Raw genomic sequence first — 18003 nt, forward strand, 5'->3', positions numbered from 1 at the left:
AATATCATATCTAACAATACAGTCAGGGAATTGTACCCCTCAGTTACAGCTATCATGACATCATCATCAACTTTTCTTTTTTTATATAAATGTCTTGGATAATCAATTGACATTGGCCCTCATTTAGAATGATGCCAAGATTACAAAGCGTACAAATTAAGGCTGTCAAATATATCGCGTTAATATCGCGTTAACTCCCGATTCTATTAATGCCACTAATTTTAAACTCAAGATTAACTTAAAAAAAAATAATTTTTTTTTTTTTTTTACTAGACTTCACTCAGGTGTATTATTGTTGCTCTCATTGATACTATGTTTGTTTCTGAAGTGTGTGTGTGTGTGTGTGTGTGTGTGTGTGTGTGTGTGTGTGTGTGTGTGTGTGTGTGTGTGTGTGTGTGTGTGTGTGTGTGTGTGTGTGTGTGTGTGTGTGTGTGTGTGTGTGTGTGTGTGTGTGTGTGTGTGTGTGTGAGATATAGAGAGAGAGGGGGATGAGAGAGATGAGGAAGGGGCAAAAGAGAAAAAGAGTTGGGTGAGTGTGTGTGAGGGAGAGAGGGGGGTGTGTGATTAATCAGCCCTTGTGTGTGTGAATGTAACAAGTTCCTAACGTTTTCTTTCCCCTATTATTTCATGCACACTTTATTCATTGTTTTAAATTATTATTTTCTTAAGTTATTTTGTGCATCACTCTGTTTTGAATTTGATGCAAATTTGCAATGCATGAGGGTCATCCTTTTGTGTTAAATGCCTGCACAAAGCAAGCATTTGTTGACTTGCATGCTGATAAGAGTATTAAAACTTGGAACTTGAAAAAGATCTGTTTAAGGTAAAACAAAAATTAAAAATAAAAATGCGATTAATTTGCGATTAATCGCAAGTTAACTATGGACAATCATGCAATTAATCGAGTTAAATATTTTAATCGTTTGACAGCACTAGTACAAATACAAGCATACAAAACTGATTTAACAATCGGTTCAAACTAGGGATGCTCGATATTGGCTTTTTTACCTATACCGATATTGTCCAACTCTTAATTTCCGATACCGATATCAACCGATATCACATTTTAATGCCGATATCGGCCGATAATATCGGACATCATTTCTATAGAAATGAAAGATTTTTTTAATTTTTAAATTTTTTTGAAAACCGATACCGATATTTTCCGATATCACATTTTAATGCCGATATCGGCCGATAATATCGGACATCCCTAGATAAAACGTAAATACAACCATACAAATCATCAAGCAAAAACTGTTACAGGCGGGTAAAGGACAGCTATTAAGTGAAAACTTCAAGCGTCCCAAGAGCTCACTTTGCAAGAGATTCAATGAGTCTGCTGCACTAAAACCAAAAGCAGTAAATTTTCAAGATCAGTCCTGGCATGAGGTACTAGAAGAACCAGCCAGTCACTGGAGCCCGTTAAAGGTGGACCAGGGTTATATACCAGTGATTATAGTGTCTCTCAGGCAGAGAAGACTAACCGACCATATCATAGAGAATACAGTATTGTAGCTCTCACGGGTAATAAAGAAGAAGAAGAAGAAGTCTTTATTTGTCATCAGATTAACACACACACACATGCGATGGGTGACCCACAGGAACACACAGACATGCACTGAGTCGCTGACAAAATGTTCTCTGCGCCTCCCATCCTGTTGTCCTTCCCCACAAGGTCAGCCGGGAGCAGACAAGGGCTTCAGCGTGCCCGGGGACCGATCCAAGTGCTCCTGTCCGCCTTCGTGGGGGACGCGACAGTGTTAGCGATCTGTTGTGCATGTTTTTCCATTGGGTTTTATCTTATCGGGAGGGGAAACCCTTGCGAGCACGGGGAGACCATGCAAACTCCACACAGAAAGGCTCGGGAGATACCCCATCTGGGTAACTGGCAACACAGCAACCTGGTCCCCAAGCGGGAATCAAACCCAGGACCTTCTAGCTGTGAGGCGACAGTGTTAACCACTACAGCACCGTGCTGTCAGGGCTCAGTGGTAAACAGAGTGCTCTGTAGCCTATAGATATTGAATGGGTTACATTTAGAAAATGTCAACAATGTTACTGTTGAGAGACTAAACACACTAACATGTTGTCACGCCAGTTTTGCTGCTGTCCAACTGTCAGAGTAAAGTGAGACAATATTTCTCTTTGTATTGCATTTCTCTTTGCCTTGTATCTGAACATACTGTACTGTTAGTCAGCCATAAGGGACATAATTATAGGGGCACTGCACCAAAAACCAACGCAGATTTATTTTGCACATAATCTCACACACGTCCAAAAACTGTTTTGCACACATTAATTTAGTTTGACAGTAATTTGTTTGAATATGGCCACCAGTGATGTCATCAGGGACATTGAATCCTTTGTGTGTGTTAATTATAGCACAATTAAATGATAAGGTAGCAGTCCCTATGGTATTGCAATTTGTTTCATCTACAGTACATAATTCCAAAACATTTTTTGGTGATTTTAAGGTTATGCCACTCTCCTACCGTACACTCCCTAATGTATATCTGATGCAGCTCATACACCTTTGCCTGCGAGCTAGAAGTGAGTACGCCATGGTTTGGTCCATTAACATCGGTCTTATTGAATTCTTGGTTGTAGATGGGATCCACTAAAATTCTGTACACGGGAGACCTGAGAGTCCGCTGCCTTGTTAACTTTATGAATGCTTTGAATTCCCAATCCGCCTGGTTCCACTTTTGTATTAACGCTGTGGTATAACCAATTTAAACCATGATACAGATGGTAATATGATGGTATTTCCATCATTTTACCATCATTGTAGTGACCCCCCAAAAATGAAATACCATGTATACTTTTTTGCAAGGGCAGCAGCCCGCTGGACATAAAACTCTGGTTGTACATTAACAAGAGCTGTTTATTGGTCTCAATGGGGGACTGCAATGCAGTGCTTACAACTCAGGTCTCAGGCCCATCCAATTAGAGACGGTAGTGGGTAAATATGTGTCACTTTAAGGAGTGAGCTTACCATTCGTCAATAAGCAGACCTGTTCCAAAACACAATCTCTCTCTATGTTTTTCAGAGTGTTCCTGCGGGCCATCAATCAGTATGCTGCAGTGCTGAACAAGATATTCTTGGATCAAGCCAACTTTGAGCTACAGGTAAGTGATGAACAGATGAGGGCTTCCGTCGGGTAAACACACACACACGACAGGCCTGAAGCCTCCCCTCACAGGCACTAATGGCCCTAATTGTCTCCTTTCCTTCTTCTTTTTGGAGGGGGAGAGGGGGTTTACAGGACCAGGTGTCTCCCAAAGCTACCTGAAAAGTTACTATTTCGTTGATGTTGTTTACAAAGGCAGGGCCCGCAATTTTGTTGACAAACATATTTTAGGCTTACGTTTGGTTCACAGTGCCTCAAAATCTAAATCAAAACTATTTAATTTGCATTTATGATAACCTAAGATAATAATCTAAGAATTACAGTAAATGTATCTTACAAACCCCCCTCCTCTGAAACGGCATAGTGCACCTTTAAAACGGTCTCTGTGAACAGTCAGAACATGGCAAAAAGCAGACATAGATAAGATGGAAGCAGGTAAATGATATGTAGATGAGATTTTTCCAAGACGCTACTCTGGACGAGCCCTGTAGTGTCATATTGAGGATGTTTTTTATGCCGACCTATGTTAGCCCTTCAGAACGCAGACAGAAAAAACACTGGGAAGCATTTGCATACCATTGTGGAAAGGGGGGGACATAAATTACTCTGTAAATGGTCTGCAATTTGGTGTTTCTGAATATTTTAACCTGCTCAGTGGAACAGCGCAGCTCCTTTCCACTTCCATTTCAAATGTATTTTCATTGTTAATGTGGCTAACAACTTAATGGCCCCATTTTCAACAGTCCCGCCAGCCGTCAAGGTCCCCTTTGCGGGTGAATTAATTAAACATAAAGTTCTTGTGTCCCGATAACAATCGGAGATACTGTTTGCAGTTAGGCCATGAATAAAACCATTTTTTATTACATATTTGAATCAACAACTGAAGGGCATAGGCATATTAGGGGTGTGTGTGTGTGTGTGTGTGTGTGTGTGTGTGTGTGTATACTACAGCATAGTATTGTGATATTTTGCATGGCGGCCGGTATCGTATGGATACAATCGAGCATCGATCTTTTTTTCTTCTTCTTGACAATCTCTTTTTACTGCAATAGAAATTATTGAAGTGAGATGAACAGACTGAAAATGTTATCTTATTATTAGATAAAGCAGATGTTGTATGCGATAAGATATTCCTTTATTGATCCCCTTGGGGAAATTTGGGCATCATAGCAGCATGCGGGAGGGGAGGTACAAGTATGGGCAGGGTAATAGATGACAGTTGGTGTCAGGGGGGGGGGGGTGAGTCTGTAGCTGAACGTGCTACTCATCTTGGCTAGCTGCTCATGGAGAGGGTGGGAGGGGTTTTCCAGGATAGCGGCCAGCTTCCTTCTCATCCTCCTCTCTGCCACCACCTCTTGTCTAAACATCTAAAAACAGGCAGCCTCTGTGGATAGCTTTAAAGCACTGCTCAAGACCTCTTGCTTTTAGCTGATTTTAAAATCCCTGTTGTCATTTATGCTTTTTAGCTATTTTCGTAATCATGTTTTGCTATTTTTTTTTGGTTTTAAACTCCTGCTTTTCTTAATTTTTTTGCTTTATTGTCCAATTTTGTGTTTTTTGCTCTGTTAAGCACTTTGAGCTGCATTCTATGTATGAAAGGTGCTATATAAATAAAGATTATACATTTTCTTTATCCACTTTTTCTCCCCATTTTTTCAATTTTTCTCCCATCCCAATTTCGTATTATCCAATTCTTCCCTCCCTTGTCTTGAACGTTGCTAGACTATGCCTCCCACTGGTCGGCTGTAGTGAGGACAGAAGCCTTGCATCACGTGTCCCCTCCGGTACACGAGGAGGCAGCCTGTCGCATCTTTTCACCGCAGCAGCTCGAACTCTCAGTGGCGAGGAGTAACGCGTGGGAGGCTCACGCTGCCCCCGCTACTTCCTGCTTCCGCTGCACCGGCGTCACCAAACCGACCTGTAGGAGTCATTGTCCACAACATCCAATCCCCACCCACCGGCTTTCCCACCCTCTAACACTTGCCAATTGTGTTAGTATGAACGACCGGCCAGCCGGTAGCAACGCAGAGAACTGGGCTCGAACCCAGCGTCTCCTGCGTTAGTAGCGAGCGCCTTGCCCACTGCGCCAATCAGCCGCCCCTTATAAATAAAGATTATTATTATTAGTCTGACTAGCTCGACTCCCTCCACAGACCTAGCCTTCCTCACCAGCTTGTTCAGTTTGTTGGTGTCCCTTGAGTTGATGTAGCCCCCCCAGCATACAACGGAAAAAAGAGGACGCTGGCTACTGCTATAGACTGGTAAAATGACTGCAGCAGTCTATTGCACACATTGAAGAAGATCCTGTAGAGGGTATATATATTTGTATTGCAGAAGTTTAACTTTGGGGACATAATTTGCTGTTGAAAAAAATGTATGAATCGCATTATGTTATCGCAATATTCAGCATAATCGATACGATAATAGCTTTTTGGCCAAATTGAGATTTCTGCCTAACTGTAATCTCCTCACACTGCTGCATCACCTTGGCTTAGTCCCTATGTCCTCAGCCAATCAGAACGTTTGTTACATTAAAAAAAAATCACCATCTGCCTAACTCACTCGTGTGACTTGTGCATTTTAACGTTACATACACAGATGGCGATCGCATGACTAACAACGCAAGTATAACAACTGCCTTAGTGTATGACATGTATGTATTGTATGTATGAGGAAAAATGCCTAAGTCACAACATATTGTGTTTAAATCATATCAAATCCAATCAAATAAATTTGTAAGGCCCGTCAACACACGTTAATGTCCCCATGGGCCGGACACGTCTTCTTTAAACAAGTCAAGAAGAAACATCACAATAAGTCAAGAACAAAACAAGAACACCATAAAGTCCAAACAATTTTAAATAAATGCAACACTCCCAGACATACCCCACGCACGAAGGTAAGGAAAAACTCACTAAAACCTAGCAATAGGAAAAAATGCACCACAGGCAATGTGGAGGAGAGTAACCTTAGAAGGGCCATTCAAGGGGGGATCTAGATGTCGGTGATAGTAGTGTTGCAGTAAAACAGGCGAACAGTTGGTAAGCATGCACTCGTGTGTAGTGAAACACGGATAAGTGCATGCGATAGCAACTGAACATTTTGAAATATTAAAGATAGAGCTGATAGCGATAGCAACTGAACATTTTGAAATATTAAAGATAGAGCTGATAGTGATAACAACTGAACATTTTGAAAGATTAAAGATAGAGCTGATAGCGGATCTATTTGAGGCAAAGGGGCGGCGCAGAGAGGGTCGCGTCCTCCCCGTCTTCATCACGGGACGTCCAACACTCCGGTCATCACTCTGAGACAGGGAGACGGGGGCGGCGCAGAGAGGGTCGCAACCTCCCCGTCATCATCACGGGACGTCCAACACTCCGGTCATCACTCTGAGACAGCCGGAGACAGGGAGACGGGGGCGGCGCAGAGAGGGTCGCATCCTCCCGGTCATCATCACGGGACGTCCAACACTCCGGTCATCACTCCGGGACAGCCACTCACAGGGAGACGGGACAGGCGTTAGACAGCTCGCGTGATTGTGATGGGCAGACATAGCAATAGATACAATAGATAAGTGGTAAGCATATATATGTATATATAAAATAGTGCTGTCAATCGATTAAAATATTTTATCGCGATTAATCGCATTATTGTCCATAGTTTTTTTTTTATCCACTTTTTCTCCCATTTTTCTACATTTTTCTCCCATCCCAATTTCGTATCATCCAATTCAACCCTCCCCTGTCACGAACGCTGTTTCTTGCCTCCCACAAGCCGGCTGCAATGTGGACTAAGTCATACATAGCACAAGTCCCCTCCGGTACTTGAGGTAACAGCAGTCGCATCTTTTCACCTGCACAGCTCAATCTCTCAGTGGCGAGGAGTAACGCGTGGGAGGCTCACGCTGCCCCCGACACTTCCTGATTCTACTGCGCAGGCGCACCAACCGACCTGTAGGAGTCGCTGTCCACAACGCCCGATCCCCACCCATCAGTTTCCCACCCCCTAATACGGCCAATGTGTATTAGTATGAACGACCAGCTAAACTGAAAGCAATGTGGAGCGCTGGGCTCGAACAGGCGAGCCCAGCGTCTCCGCATTCGTGGCGAGCGCCTTGCCCACTACGCCACGTAGCCGCCCTGCATTATTGTCCATAGTTAACTCGCGATTAATCGCAAATTAATCACATAAAAAATCTACCTTAAACGGATCTTTTTCAAGTTCCAAGTTTTAATACTCTTATCAACATGAGAGTCAACAAATGCTTGCTTTATGCAGCCATTTAACACAAAAGGATGACCCTCATGCATTGCAAATTTGCATCAAATTCAAAACAGAGTGATGCACAAAATAACTTAAAAGAAAATAATAATTTAAAACAATGAATAAAGTGTGCATGAAATAACAGGGGAAAGAAACGTTAGGAACTTGTTACATTCACCCACACAAGGGCTGAGTAATCACACCCCCCCCCCTCTCTCTCTCACACACACACACTCTCCCAGCTCTCTTTCTCTCTTGCCCCTTCCTCATCTCTCTCACCCCCCTCTCTCTCTCTATATATCTCACACACACACACACACACACACACACACACACACACACCAGGGTTTCCGTTAGAAAAGATTGTTGCCGGTCTCGGTGTCCTGCAAGATTTCAATCTCCCGGACAAATGAGAGAAATTCCGGTCAGAGTTTATTGAGCTTAAAAACAATTGATAGGCAGGCTATATAAAGAATGACATCCTCAAGGCATGTAGATTTATAATATTTTAACTTAAAACTAGGCTACTTTTGCGTATACAGTCATTATATTCCAAATAAAATAAGTCCCTCGAGACTCCGTGCTGCTGCGAACTTGAAATCAAATAGGTGTCTGTGGGCAGTCGGCCCGACATGATTAAACAGCAGTCTGTTATAATCACATTTTTCTGAGCTAACGAATTCCGTTATATTGGGCATTTGTATTAATTATATCAAGCGAAGAACTGAGAAATTTGGCAGAGAGAGACGGCAACATTATCGTGAAATATAAACGTTGCGTGATGACTATTATATCTCCGCCTCCGTCCCAACGAAGAACATACCAAGAGTATGCAACTGCAGAGCCGCAGAGCCAGCGGCGCTTTCAGGTCCGGTCTGGGGACCGCTCAGCAGCGCCCCCCACCCAACGGCTAAATTTGCGAATGGCTGAATTGGAGTATTGCACTGTGCGGGCACAACTGTCAGCTCTGCGACTCTGCAGTTGCATGCTTCTCGCAAATCCAGTATCAAGCTCCCGCTGCCTAACCCAAATGAATCTCGACATCGCTTCACCAATAGTCGTTATCAGAACACTACACACATATCATAATGTTCACAGCAAACTGTAGTTGATCACCAGGTATGTTTTATTAACGTAGGTTGAATAATTCATATAAGAAAAACGATAGGGAAATCTCTCTTACCTTTCTCCACTGGTTAAAAATGCCAGGAACTGAAATTGAAACTTGCTGTGCGCTGATAATAATGATATAGGAACACACATCGTTGTCATTATTATACCTGCTTGGTGAAGCAACAATGAAACAAATGTAACTATTTGAATACAATTCAAATTGTGCTTAGAGGGAATTATTTTCACAGGACATTATGACCGGAGATATTTAAATATGTCGGACTTCAACAGATTTCCCCGGTAAAAAAAACGGTAATTACCGGACAACGGAAACCCTGACACACACACACACACACACACACACACACACACACACACACACACACACACACACACACACACACTATGTTATTTGATACTATCTTGTCTAGCACAGTCTCTGGAGCGTAACAGTAAGAAGCATTTTGTATGAAAGTATTCTGTACTTCTGTATGACAACTATTAAAGAAACTTGAAACTTGAAACACACACACACACACAAGCTGTAAAGGAATGTGAATCACTACCCACTTTCAAAAACACTCAAAAAACACCTACGTGAGACTGCAATTCGAAACTGGCCCCTACAAATGTCCTAACCTAGTTGTACAGTAAATGACCAAGTAAGGCTTTGTCAGTATTCCAATGTACAGTGTAAAATTTGTGTGTGTCCCCTACCCAACCCCCCCCCCCCCCCACCTCCAATGTACAGCCCTCACCCAACCCACCCAACCCCACCCCACCCATCCAACCTCCTCCAATGTACAGTTTCTACGCCAAATGTATATACACTCCTTTTCTGGACACTTTTGTATCACAAACAGTACTGTATTTGCAAATCTGATATGTCATAAATGTATAGATGTAGCAGTACTGTCTATCTGTATGTCATGTATGTCATATATGTTATGATGAATTGAAAATGGGGGACCCTGATGTAAACAAGACGAAAGTCTTTCTCTGGTCTGCATCCCCTTAACAATTGTATGTATTGAGCTGTACTGTACTGTACCCATTCTGCAATCTGTTAATAAACTTTTCAATCAATCAACACACACACACACACACACACACACACACACACACACACACACACACACACACACACACACACTTCAGAAACAAACATAGTATCAATGAGAGCATCAATAATACACCTGAGTGAAGTCTAGTTAAAAAAAAAGAAATTACATTTTTTTTTATTAAAAGTTAATCGTGAGTTAAAAGAAATAGTGGCGTTAATAGAATCGGGCGATAACGCATTAATACTGCATTAATTTTGACAGCCTTAACACTTTGATTACCGGCGATGCGGTGCGCCTTACCGCCGTTGAATGCCAGCACCCACTTCAATGATAGCGTTGTGAATGCATAATCTCTCTTAAATTATGGCTATGTGTCTAATCTGCCCATCGTTTATCAATGACTTGTTTGCAGTCAACATTGTCGAGACGGATTGTTTTTTAATCGGTTCATTTCCGTTTTATAGCATTTTGAAAAGCCCTCGTTTTTCAGGAAAATAAAAAGATTCTGTGATAAACAGCATTTACTGGAATATTCTGGCATACACAAAAAACGTTGTCATTTTTCGGCCTATTTATGAATCGTTTTCAAATAAACGCTAGATTATCGATAGTATATGTGTACTTATGCACGCTAGAGAAGCAATCTGAAAAATATATTCTCATTTCCTGATCAGCGAGCACACACTCACAGCCACACACACACATATGGGACACGTTGATATATAGGTGAAAATAGATCCGATTACCCCAAGACTGGTAAAATAAATTGCTTACCTCATATCAGATGTTCTCCAAAAAGATTATTCCAATTCCTGATCGCCATTCCAAATATCGATCACGTTTATTGATTCAGCGTTGGGTACTGTAAATATATATTCCACGCTTTTTCCGGGCCGGCGATCAACTTGGGTCTCTTCAGATGCCTCGTCGGAAAAGTAACATGAGGAGGCTGCCCCCCCCCCCCCCCCCCCATCAGTCTAAACGAATGGGGTGCAGTTACACAGGGAGAGACGATAGGGGGCGGTATTTTCCCAATTGAGCTCAGAGAGAGTCTGCAACACTAGCGTGAGGCTCGATTGATGGAATATGAATTCAAATCGCTAATAAAAAAAAATACGACAAACAAACGCTATATAGCGTTGGTGGCATTCAACTGGCGGCATGAACTAACGACAAAACGCGTCCCTGGCACTCAAAGTGTTAATATAAAAGTCACCTTATTTTGTTACGCAATGGTTGTTGTGTTTTTGTATTTTTGCAAACTTGTTGATACACCTTGTGGAACTTATTTTCAAAATATAAATTAAAAACTCATACCCATTTGCTGGAAAAAAACTTTTTTCTTCTTTTCCAAAAATCTTGAAAAATTACTTAGGCAATTATCGTATGAGGCTAACGATATGGCAATATGTTTAAAATCGCAATACTATCTCGAGTTGTGGGGCCTCTGGTGATTCCCGTCCCTAAACGGTATCATTTGTCTGAACAGGATTCTAAGTAGTCTTGCACGTTGCAGTGTTTTCTATGTTTATGTATGCTTTTGTTCTTGCCGGTGGGCATTTCCATAAGAAAGCATGTACTCTATGCATGCGAGAGCCCCGCCGACCAGATTCATCTCCTGTGCGAATGAGCAGAGCGGCTCTGAAACGCCAGGGCTCTGGTGGCTCTCCCTTCGGCTGCCTCTTAAATCACCCTCCCTCTTTGGCTGCATGATGGAGGGGAAGAGGGCTCTCCTGAGGCGCACCGACAGAACCACCGGCCTCCTCCTCCATCAGGACAGCTTTCCATCCCCACCCCCATCGCCACCATTAGGTCAGGTGGAAGTACAAACCTTCCGAGTCCAAAACACTAATTGTGTAGTGTTGTTTAGGTACCTTGTTGTTGTCAAGAAAAGGATGGATGAATTAATAAGGGGGCATACATACCCTCATCTCGCACCGTGTTGCCCATATGCGCATGTCCAGAGTAAATGATATTGTATATTGTTTACAGTGCCTTTTTATTCTATTTTTATTTTTACTTATCCACTGTACTATAATTCTGTGATCTGTACCTGTATGTCTTCTACTACCTGTACCTCCCCATGCTGCTATGATGCCTGAATTTCCCCAAGGGGATCAATAAAGGAATATCTTATATTATAATGCATGAATAATCATATTCCTAATCCACAACTCTCTCTCTCTCTCTCTCTCTCTCTCTCTCTCTCTCTCTCTCTCTCTCTCTCTCTCTCTCTCTCTCTCTCTCTCTATCTCTCTCTCTCTCCATCTCTCTCTCTCCTTTCTCTCAGCTGTGGAACAACTACTTCCACCTGGCCGTGGCCTTTCTTACCCAGGAGTCATTGCAGCTAGAGAACTTCTCAAGCGACAAGAGAGCCAAGATCTTCCAGAAGTGAGTCCCGGGCAGCGATCATTCACCCCACCTGCCGTAGCACGAACACCACCCCAGGCTCCCTACTCGACACACAGATAGACCTTTTCTTTTCATAATTCATCCCACGTAGGCACTCGGGGAGATACCCACCATCCCTACGGTTGCACTGGAGGTTGCGCTAGTTGTTGCCTCCACAGCTTGAGCTCCTCTCGGGGGCGATAGTGGGGGGAACATGGGTTATACTCACACTCAGGTTCTCAAGGATGGATGGCCTCCTGGAATTCAAATGCAGAGGGGAGCGTTGACTGACTCGCAGTCCTTTCCGAGCATTTCACGTGTACATCTTGTTTTAGTTTTTTTGGCATTCTTCCCTGCATCTCAGCCCCCTGACAAGATAAGAAGGATGAAAATTACTTCTCCTCCAGCCGCTCTGTATGTCAGTCTGCGAGGTTGCTCAGAACGCCTCGTGGGCTGGAGTCTTTATTACTTTGTAAACCTGCTTTTAAGACGAGGCGGAACATTTCTTTCAGCTATATATTTATTTTTAGGGAGTAGTTTCATTTTCTTTTTGCCATCCACGGGGCCTGTATCCACAAAGAGCCATTCATCTACATTAGCCGGCTCGCGTCGTCGTCATCCGGAGGAGATGCCTGGCTTTGTGTTACAGAAGCATAGATCACATTGGTGCCCCCCCCCCCCCCCCCCCTGCGGGCCCGACAGTGAAACCCCTCGTTGGCCAATGTTTTATTACAGGTCCTGATCAACGCCCACGCGCACAGTCAAACACAGTAAACCTTCCCACCCATCTACCTCGGGCACATTAGCCTGCTGTGCTCCGTCAGTCCGCCTCCCTCTCCCTCTCCCTGGGGAGGGCCCCAGCCATCCGGTTCACATACAGCAGGATTACCGTTGATGACGTACACACTGGAAAGAAGCTGAACCTCACCCCTGCTGCTCGCTCTCACTCCTGGCATCCTATTTGATGTTTCCCGCAGAGATCCAAACCCCCTGTCATTCAAATACAGTCCGATCGCTTCTGGAGCGAGAGAGAAGAGGATTCTCTGTGCCCCCCCACCCCACCCCCACATTCCCAGCGTGCTCTCTCGCCCACTCTCTCTACCTCTACCATATACATCCACGCCCGTTTCTCTCTCTCTCTCTCTCTCTCTCTCTCTCTCTCTCTCTCTCTCTGTCCCTCTCGTTCTTTCTGTTTCTCTCTCTTTCTCTCTCTCTTTCTCTCTCTCTTGTAGTGGGGGCCAGCCCAATATAGTCAAATACAAAATTATAATTTTGGGCGCCAGACAGGCTACACCTGTCAACAAACCAATAAGCAACATTAAAGGTTACAATGAGATTTACCAGATAGCTTAAAGGTATGTTCAGATACAACGCAAAACTAAATCTACAGGCGGCTCACATGCATATAATGAGCATATGAGAGCAGGTGAGCACATGAGCATACACACAAAGCACCTTATTACACACACACACACACACACACACACACACACACACACACACACACACACACACACACACACACACACACACACACACACACATACACACACATACACACACACAGCACCTTATTATACACACACACACACACTGCTGCTACTCACACTGTAGAATAATACATTTTTCTTTTTTCTTTATCCGCTGTTTTTACCCTGTAAAACATACCTTGTATTGTATAGTTTCTATAGATCGTTGTGTATTGTGTTCTCAAATCTACTACACTTGAGGAGCTGGGAAAAACAAGCATCTCACGTTTTTCTGGATGCCATCCTGATGCCTTCTAGCCATTACCCTCCTGTCTTTGGCAACACTGACGTCAGTACCACACTGGCAACTAACTAACATTGGCGCAGCTAGCTAGCAACAGCCACCTTCAGCTAGCAGGCGTCCACATTACAGCTGGCTGTGTTGCATTGTGGGCTCCTCATGTGAGTCCACGGCATCTTTATGGAACTCTGCCATTCAGGTGGTTGGCAACGAGCAATGTACACCCACTCCACCGTGTTCAGTACAGTAGTTTGAGTGAAAAGGGTGAGAATCAGCTCAGCGCAGGGGGTCTTCTTCTCCTGACTTCAATCCATTGCCACACAGGGATCTCAGATCAGCCAAACTATATGCAGCTGGATACTTGAGAAAGATTTTTGTAACAATTCTTCAAACTGCAACTGTGGATGTTTGCTTGCTTTGTTTTTTTCTGAATCCAAGTTTTTTCTCTCTGTTTGAGACATGCTCTCGCTTCCCGCTTCTCTCTCGCTCTTTCTCTCTCTCACTCTTTCTCTCTCTCACTGATCTCAGCTGTGCACCTATATGGCAATTAGAATGCTGGTCTTAAAGGGGCAGAAACCATTTACCCAGAGGCCACTCTGCTACACCCTCTCTCTCTTACACTCTCCCTTTCTGTCCATCTCTCTCTGTCCATCTCTCTCGGTCTCTCTCTCTCTCTCTCTCTCTCTCTCTGGTCTCTCTCTCCCCCTCTCTGTCTCTTTGGAACCCTATTCGTATCTCCATTTGAGTTTCTATAGTATACTTATCTATCCTATGCTCTGAATCAGAATCAGAAAGGTCTTTATTGCCAAGTAGTTTTCACATACAAGGAATTTGCTTTGGACGTTATCAGTGTGACATTAGCGGACAGACATTAACAGACAGATAATACAATAAATAGGTGGAGTAAAATAAAATGAATGAGCTAAGTTAAGCACAATAGAATAGTATAATTATGAAATAAATTATAGGCCAGGGCCCTCATTTATCAATGTTGCGTATGCCGTACGCACAGATATGTGCGTAACCCGTGCGTACGATCATTTCTAAGCAAAGTGTGGGACTTATCAATTTGAACGTGTGCTTGACTTTGTGCGTATATATACGCACAGCTCCGACCGTGCATACCTGGCGCCCGGTGGTAGAATATGGAGACTGCAGACGCGGAAATAAGCTTTCGTGCATTACTTCCAACACTGGCGTGTTCTGTATGACCCGTAATTCATTATAGTTAATTGTAAAATAGCGACAGTAGTGTAATTATAACGGGCTCACGCATCGGAGGGGGGAGCTTCGGTGGTAATGTGAGTGGCTACAGACCGCTGCACTTAAATATAAACATTAGTCTACCTGGAGACTCAATGAAGTAATTGTAGATGTCACCATAAGACACGTCTGGCCATTTAGTGGGATCATTTTTTCATTATCCTGTTCGGCTGAAAGGACACTGGCCACCGAAGCTCCCCCCTCTGATGGAACAGTCCACATTCATTCGTGCGTCATCTCGCGTCGTCCAGACTCCATGGGCAATCTGCGCATGTGCATTGGAAATAGGTGCTTTAAAATGGGCTTTTTCTCTGCCGATTTAGTTCTGATCGATTAGGAATGGGTCGTGCCGTGTTCAGGAGATTGAGGCGCATAAGCGTCTATTCGATCATGTCTCTAGCACCCCCACAGCCGTATCTGCAACCACTTACATCACGGCTCTCATCCACATTCATTCATATGCTCCCCCCGCTATCTCCTCCCCGATTTCAGAATCCCGGAAGTGTTGCGGTGGTCTATAGATGTGGATCAGCGTTGGAATTATTCCGAACTACACTTCCTGTCGGATACTGTGAGGGTTCAAAGTTCAGCGTTCTGAATGAATTATTTCAATAACTGTCATTATTCGGGATAATAAGCCACAAAAGTTAACGTTTTTGACAAATATTGAAACGCAGTTAATTTCTCCTCCCTATTGTTAGCATGTAGCAACAATTAGATCTGAAATTAATTTCAAAATGGTTGCACTGTGGTGAAAATAAAAAGGTACAGTAAATTACAGTAGATATTATTATCTGTTCTTATGCACGCCTGGTGATACTAAATCCAAATTGAACTCGGGCATTTGAAAAATAATACCGGTGTATATATATAGGTAAATGTGCGAATTGGCTATTGTAACTGAGGGGTACAATTCCCTGACTGTATTGAATAAGTATGGTATCATTAAACCACTACTGTCTTATGTACATTACTACTGGCCATACAGTACACAGGTATATGAGATGAACACATCCACAATAACACGGTTTCACACAAATACTCGTTTAGAAGAATATTTATTAGCAGCACGAAGATTATCTTACATTACTTTACTTATCAAGATTGAGAGTTGCGCTTGTAAGGCGAAGAATGTGCATGAATAGGTCAAGAGCGTAAGTCCATGGGCATATTACGCAGGAGATAATTAATACCACCTGTATCATAAGAATTATATATATGGTACACTAGTAGGGCAGCTGGAGATACTAATAGGGTCCCTCCGGTTGTAGGCCAGCAGGGGAGAGGATTTGTCGGTAACGAAAGTCTGGGTCAACGATGAATAAGGAGACTCCAGGTACAGGAGACAGTGCAATAATCTCTTGATCCGCAGACGAACAACAGCTATTCTCCGGTATGCAGTGCAGCATGGAAGAAAGCTAGCCAGCCTCAGGCGTCCTAGAGGCGGGCTCGACGTTGCTCCTCACAGGGTAAATCCCACACAATTGTGGGTGTAGACGATTCTCCGCTCCATCAGCTACAGGACCAAAGCAAATATAATCCAGCCGAAAAGGGCTCTGTAGTCGCCGGTGTAGGTTATCCAGTGTACATATCCACACGGTTCTCGTCTAGGGCTCCTCGGATGACGGCACCAGGTTAAGCCGCCCAGCCTGGATAAGCACACTAGCTTGGTACGAGGAAGCGTTGGTAATGCTGGTCACTGTAGAACGGTAGCCGCACGATACACTATACATAATAGACTATTACTTAAATAATAGAATAGGTCGAACTCGACGATACAGCGTTAAACTCTGACACTTCAGCTATCAATTCGCACGCGGTCTCAAGGCTCTATTTTGGGGCAAAACGGGCCCACTTCACAGCACGTTGTATCGTGGTGTGAGGCTTCAACTTATTGGTTAACATACTGCTGTATTCACCTGCGCCGTATTTATACGTTAGGTGAACAATCTAGTACCAGCCTTATTTCTGTCTCGTATTCTTGCGCAGAGCCGGTCATGTCCAGGCATGTCTTTGGCGGTGACTTTGAACTAGACATTGGGGGTATGGCCGTGGCGCCTAGGGGATCGCTGTCCAATAGGAGAACGAAATATTATGGTCTGTACTAGGTAAAGGGATATTCCGTGTATATGTACAAAGAATATACAAGGGATATCAGACGATATACAAATACTATACAATATATCTCAAGTAATAAATATATATATTCGGTTTAATCTGATCCTTCGTAACAGCTATAATAAGGTAATTTATAAGCATTGTAACTGAGGGGTACAATTCCCTGACTGTATTGAGAGTATGGTATCATTAAACCACTACTGAGTTATGTACTTTAATTACTGGCCATACAGTACACGGTATATCTGGTGAACACCCACACAAGAATACGGCTTGACAAAGAAAGTTCTATTTAGAGGTATTTATTATTAGAGCAGCAACAATAGGTTACAAATTGAGAATTATGAATTGCGCTTATATGGCGAAGAACACTTAAGTAGGTCAAGAGCGTAAGTCCATGAGCATAATAAGATGGGTATAACTGACGCCACCTGTAGCATAAGAATTACATAAGGCACACTCGTAGTCAGCTGGAGACACTAAGGGGTTCCCTCCGGTTGTAAGCCAGCAGGGGAGAGGAATGGTCGGGAGCAAAGTCTGGATCAACGAGGAATAAAGAGACTCCAGATACAGGAGCCAGTGCAATAATCCTTTGGTCCGTAGACAAAGCAACAGCTATACTCCAGTATGCAAGACAGCATGGATGAAAGCTAGCCAGCCTCTGTGGTCCTAGAGGCGGGCTCGATGGTGCTCCTCACAGGGTAGATCCCACACAGCAGTGGGGTAGACGGTTCTCTGCTCCAGCAGCCACAGTACCAAAGCAATATAATCCAGCCGGAAAAGGCTCTGCATTCGCCGGTGTAGGTTCTCCGGTGTACATATCCAACGGTTCTCGTCTAGGACTCCTCGGATGGCGGCACGAGTTTAGGCCGCCCAGCCTGGAT

The 18003-nt window shown here is 43.5% G+C and overlaps 1 protein-coding gene across 1 annotated transcript in view; it reads left to right on the forward strand.

Annotated features, from left to right (window-relative positions):
- The window catches only part of dock1 (dedicator of cytokinesis 1), a gene marked incomplete at its 5' end in the record, with an annotated part of 602016 nt that overhangs the window by 461184 nt on the left and 122829 nt on the right, over window positions 1-18003 (forward strand). Inside the window, 2 exons of the mRNA XM_084323017.1 lie at window positions 3054-3132; window positions 11868-11968. Of these exons, the coding sequence (XP_084179143.1) occupies window positions 3054-3132; window positions 11868-11968 (180 nt within the window). The remainder of the gene's footprint in view (window positions 1-3053; window positions 3133-11867; window positions 11969-18003) is intronic.

This window comes from Notolepis coatsorum (assembly GCF_963971535.1).
Source record: "Notolepis coatsorum genome assembly, chromosome: 10".
Classification (NCBI taxonomy): Eukaryota; Metazoa; Chordata; class Actinopteri; order Aulopiformes; family Paralepididae; genus Notolepis; species Notolepis coatsorum.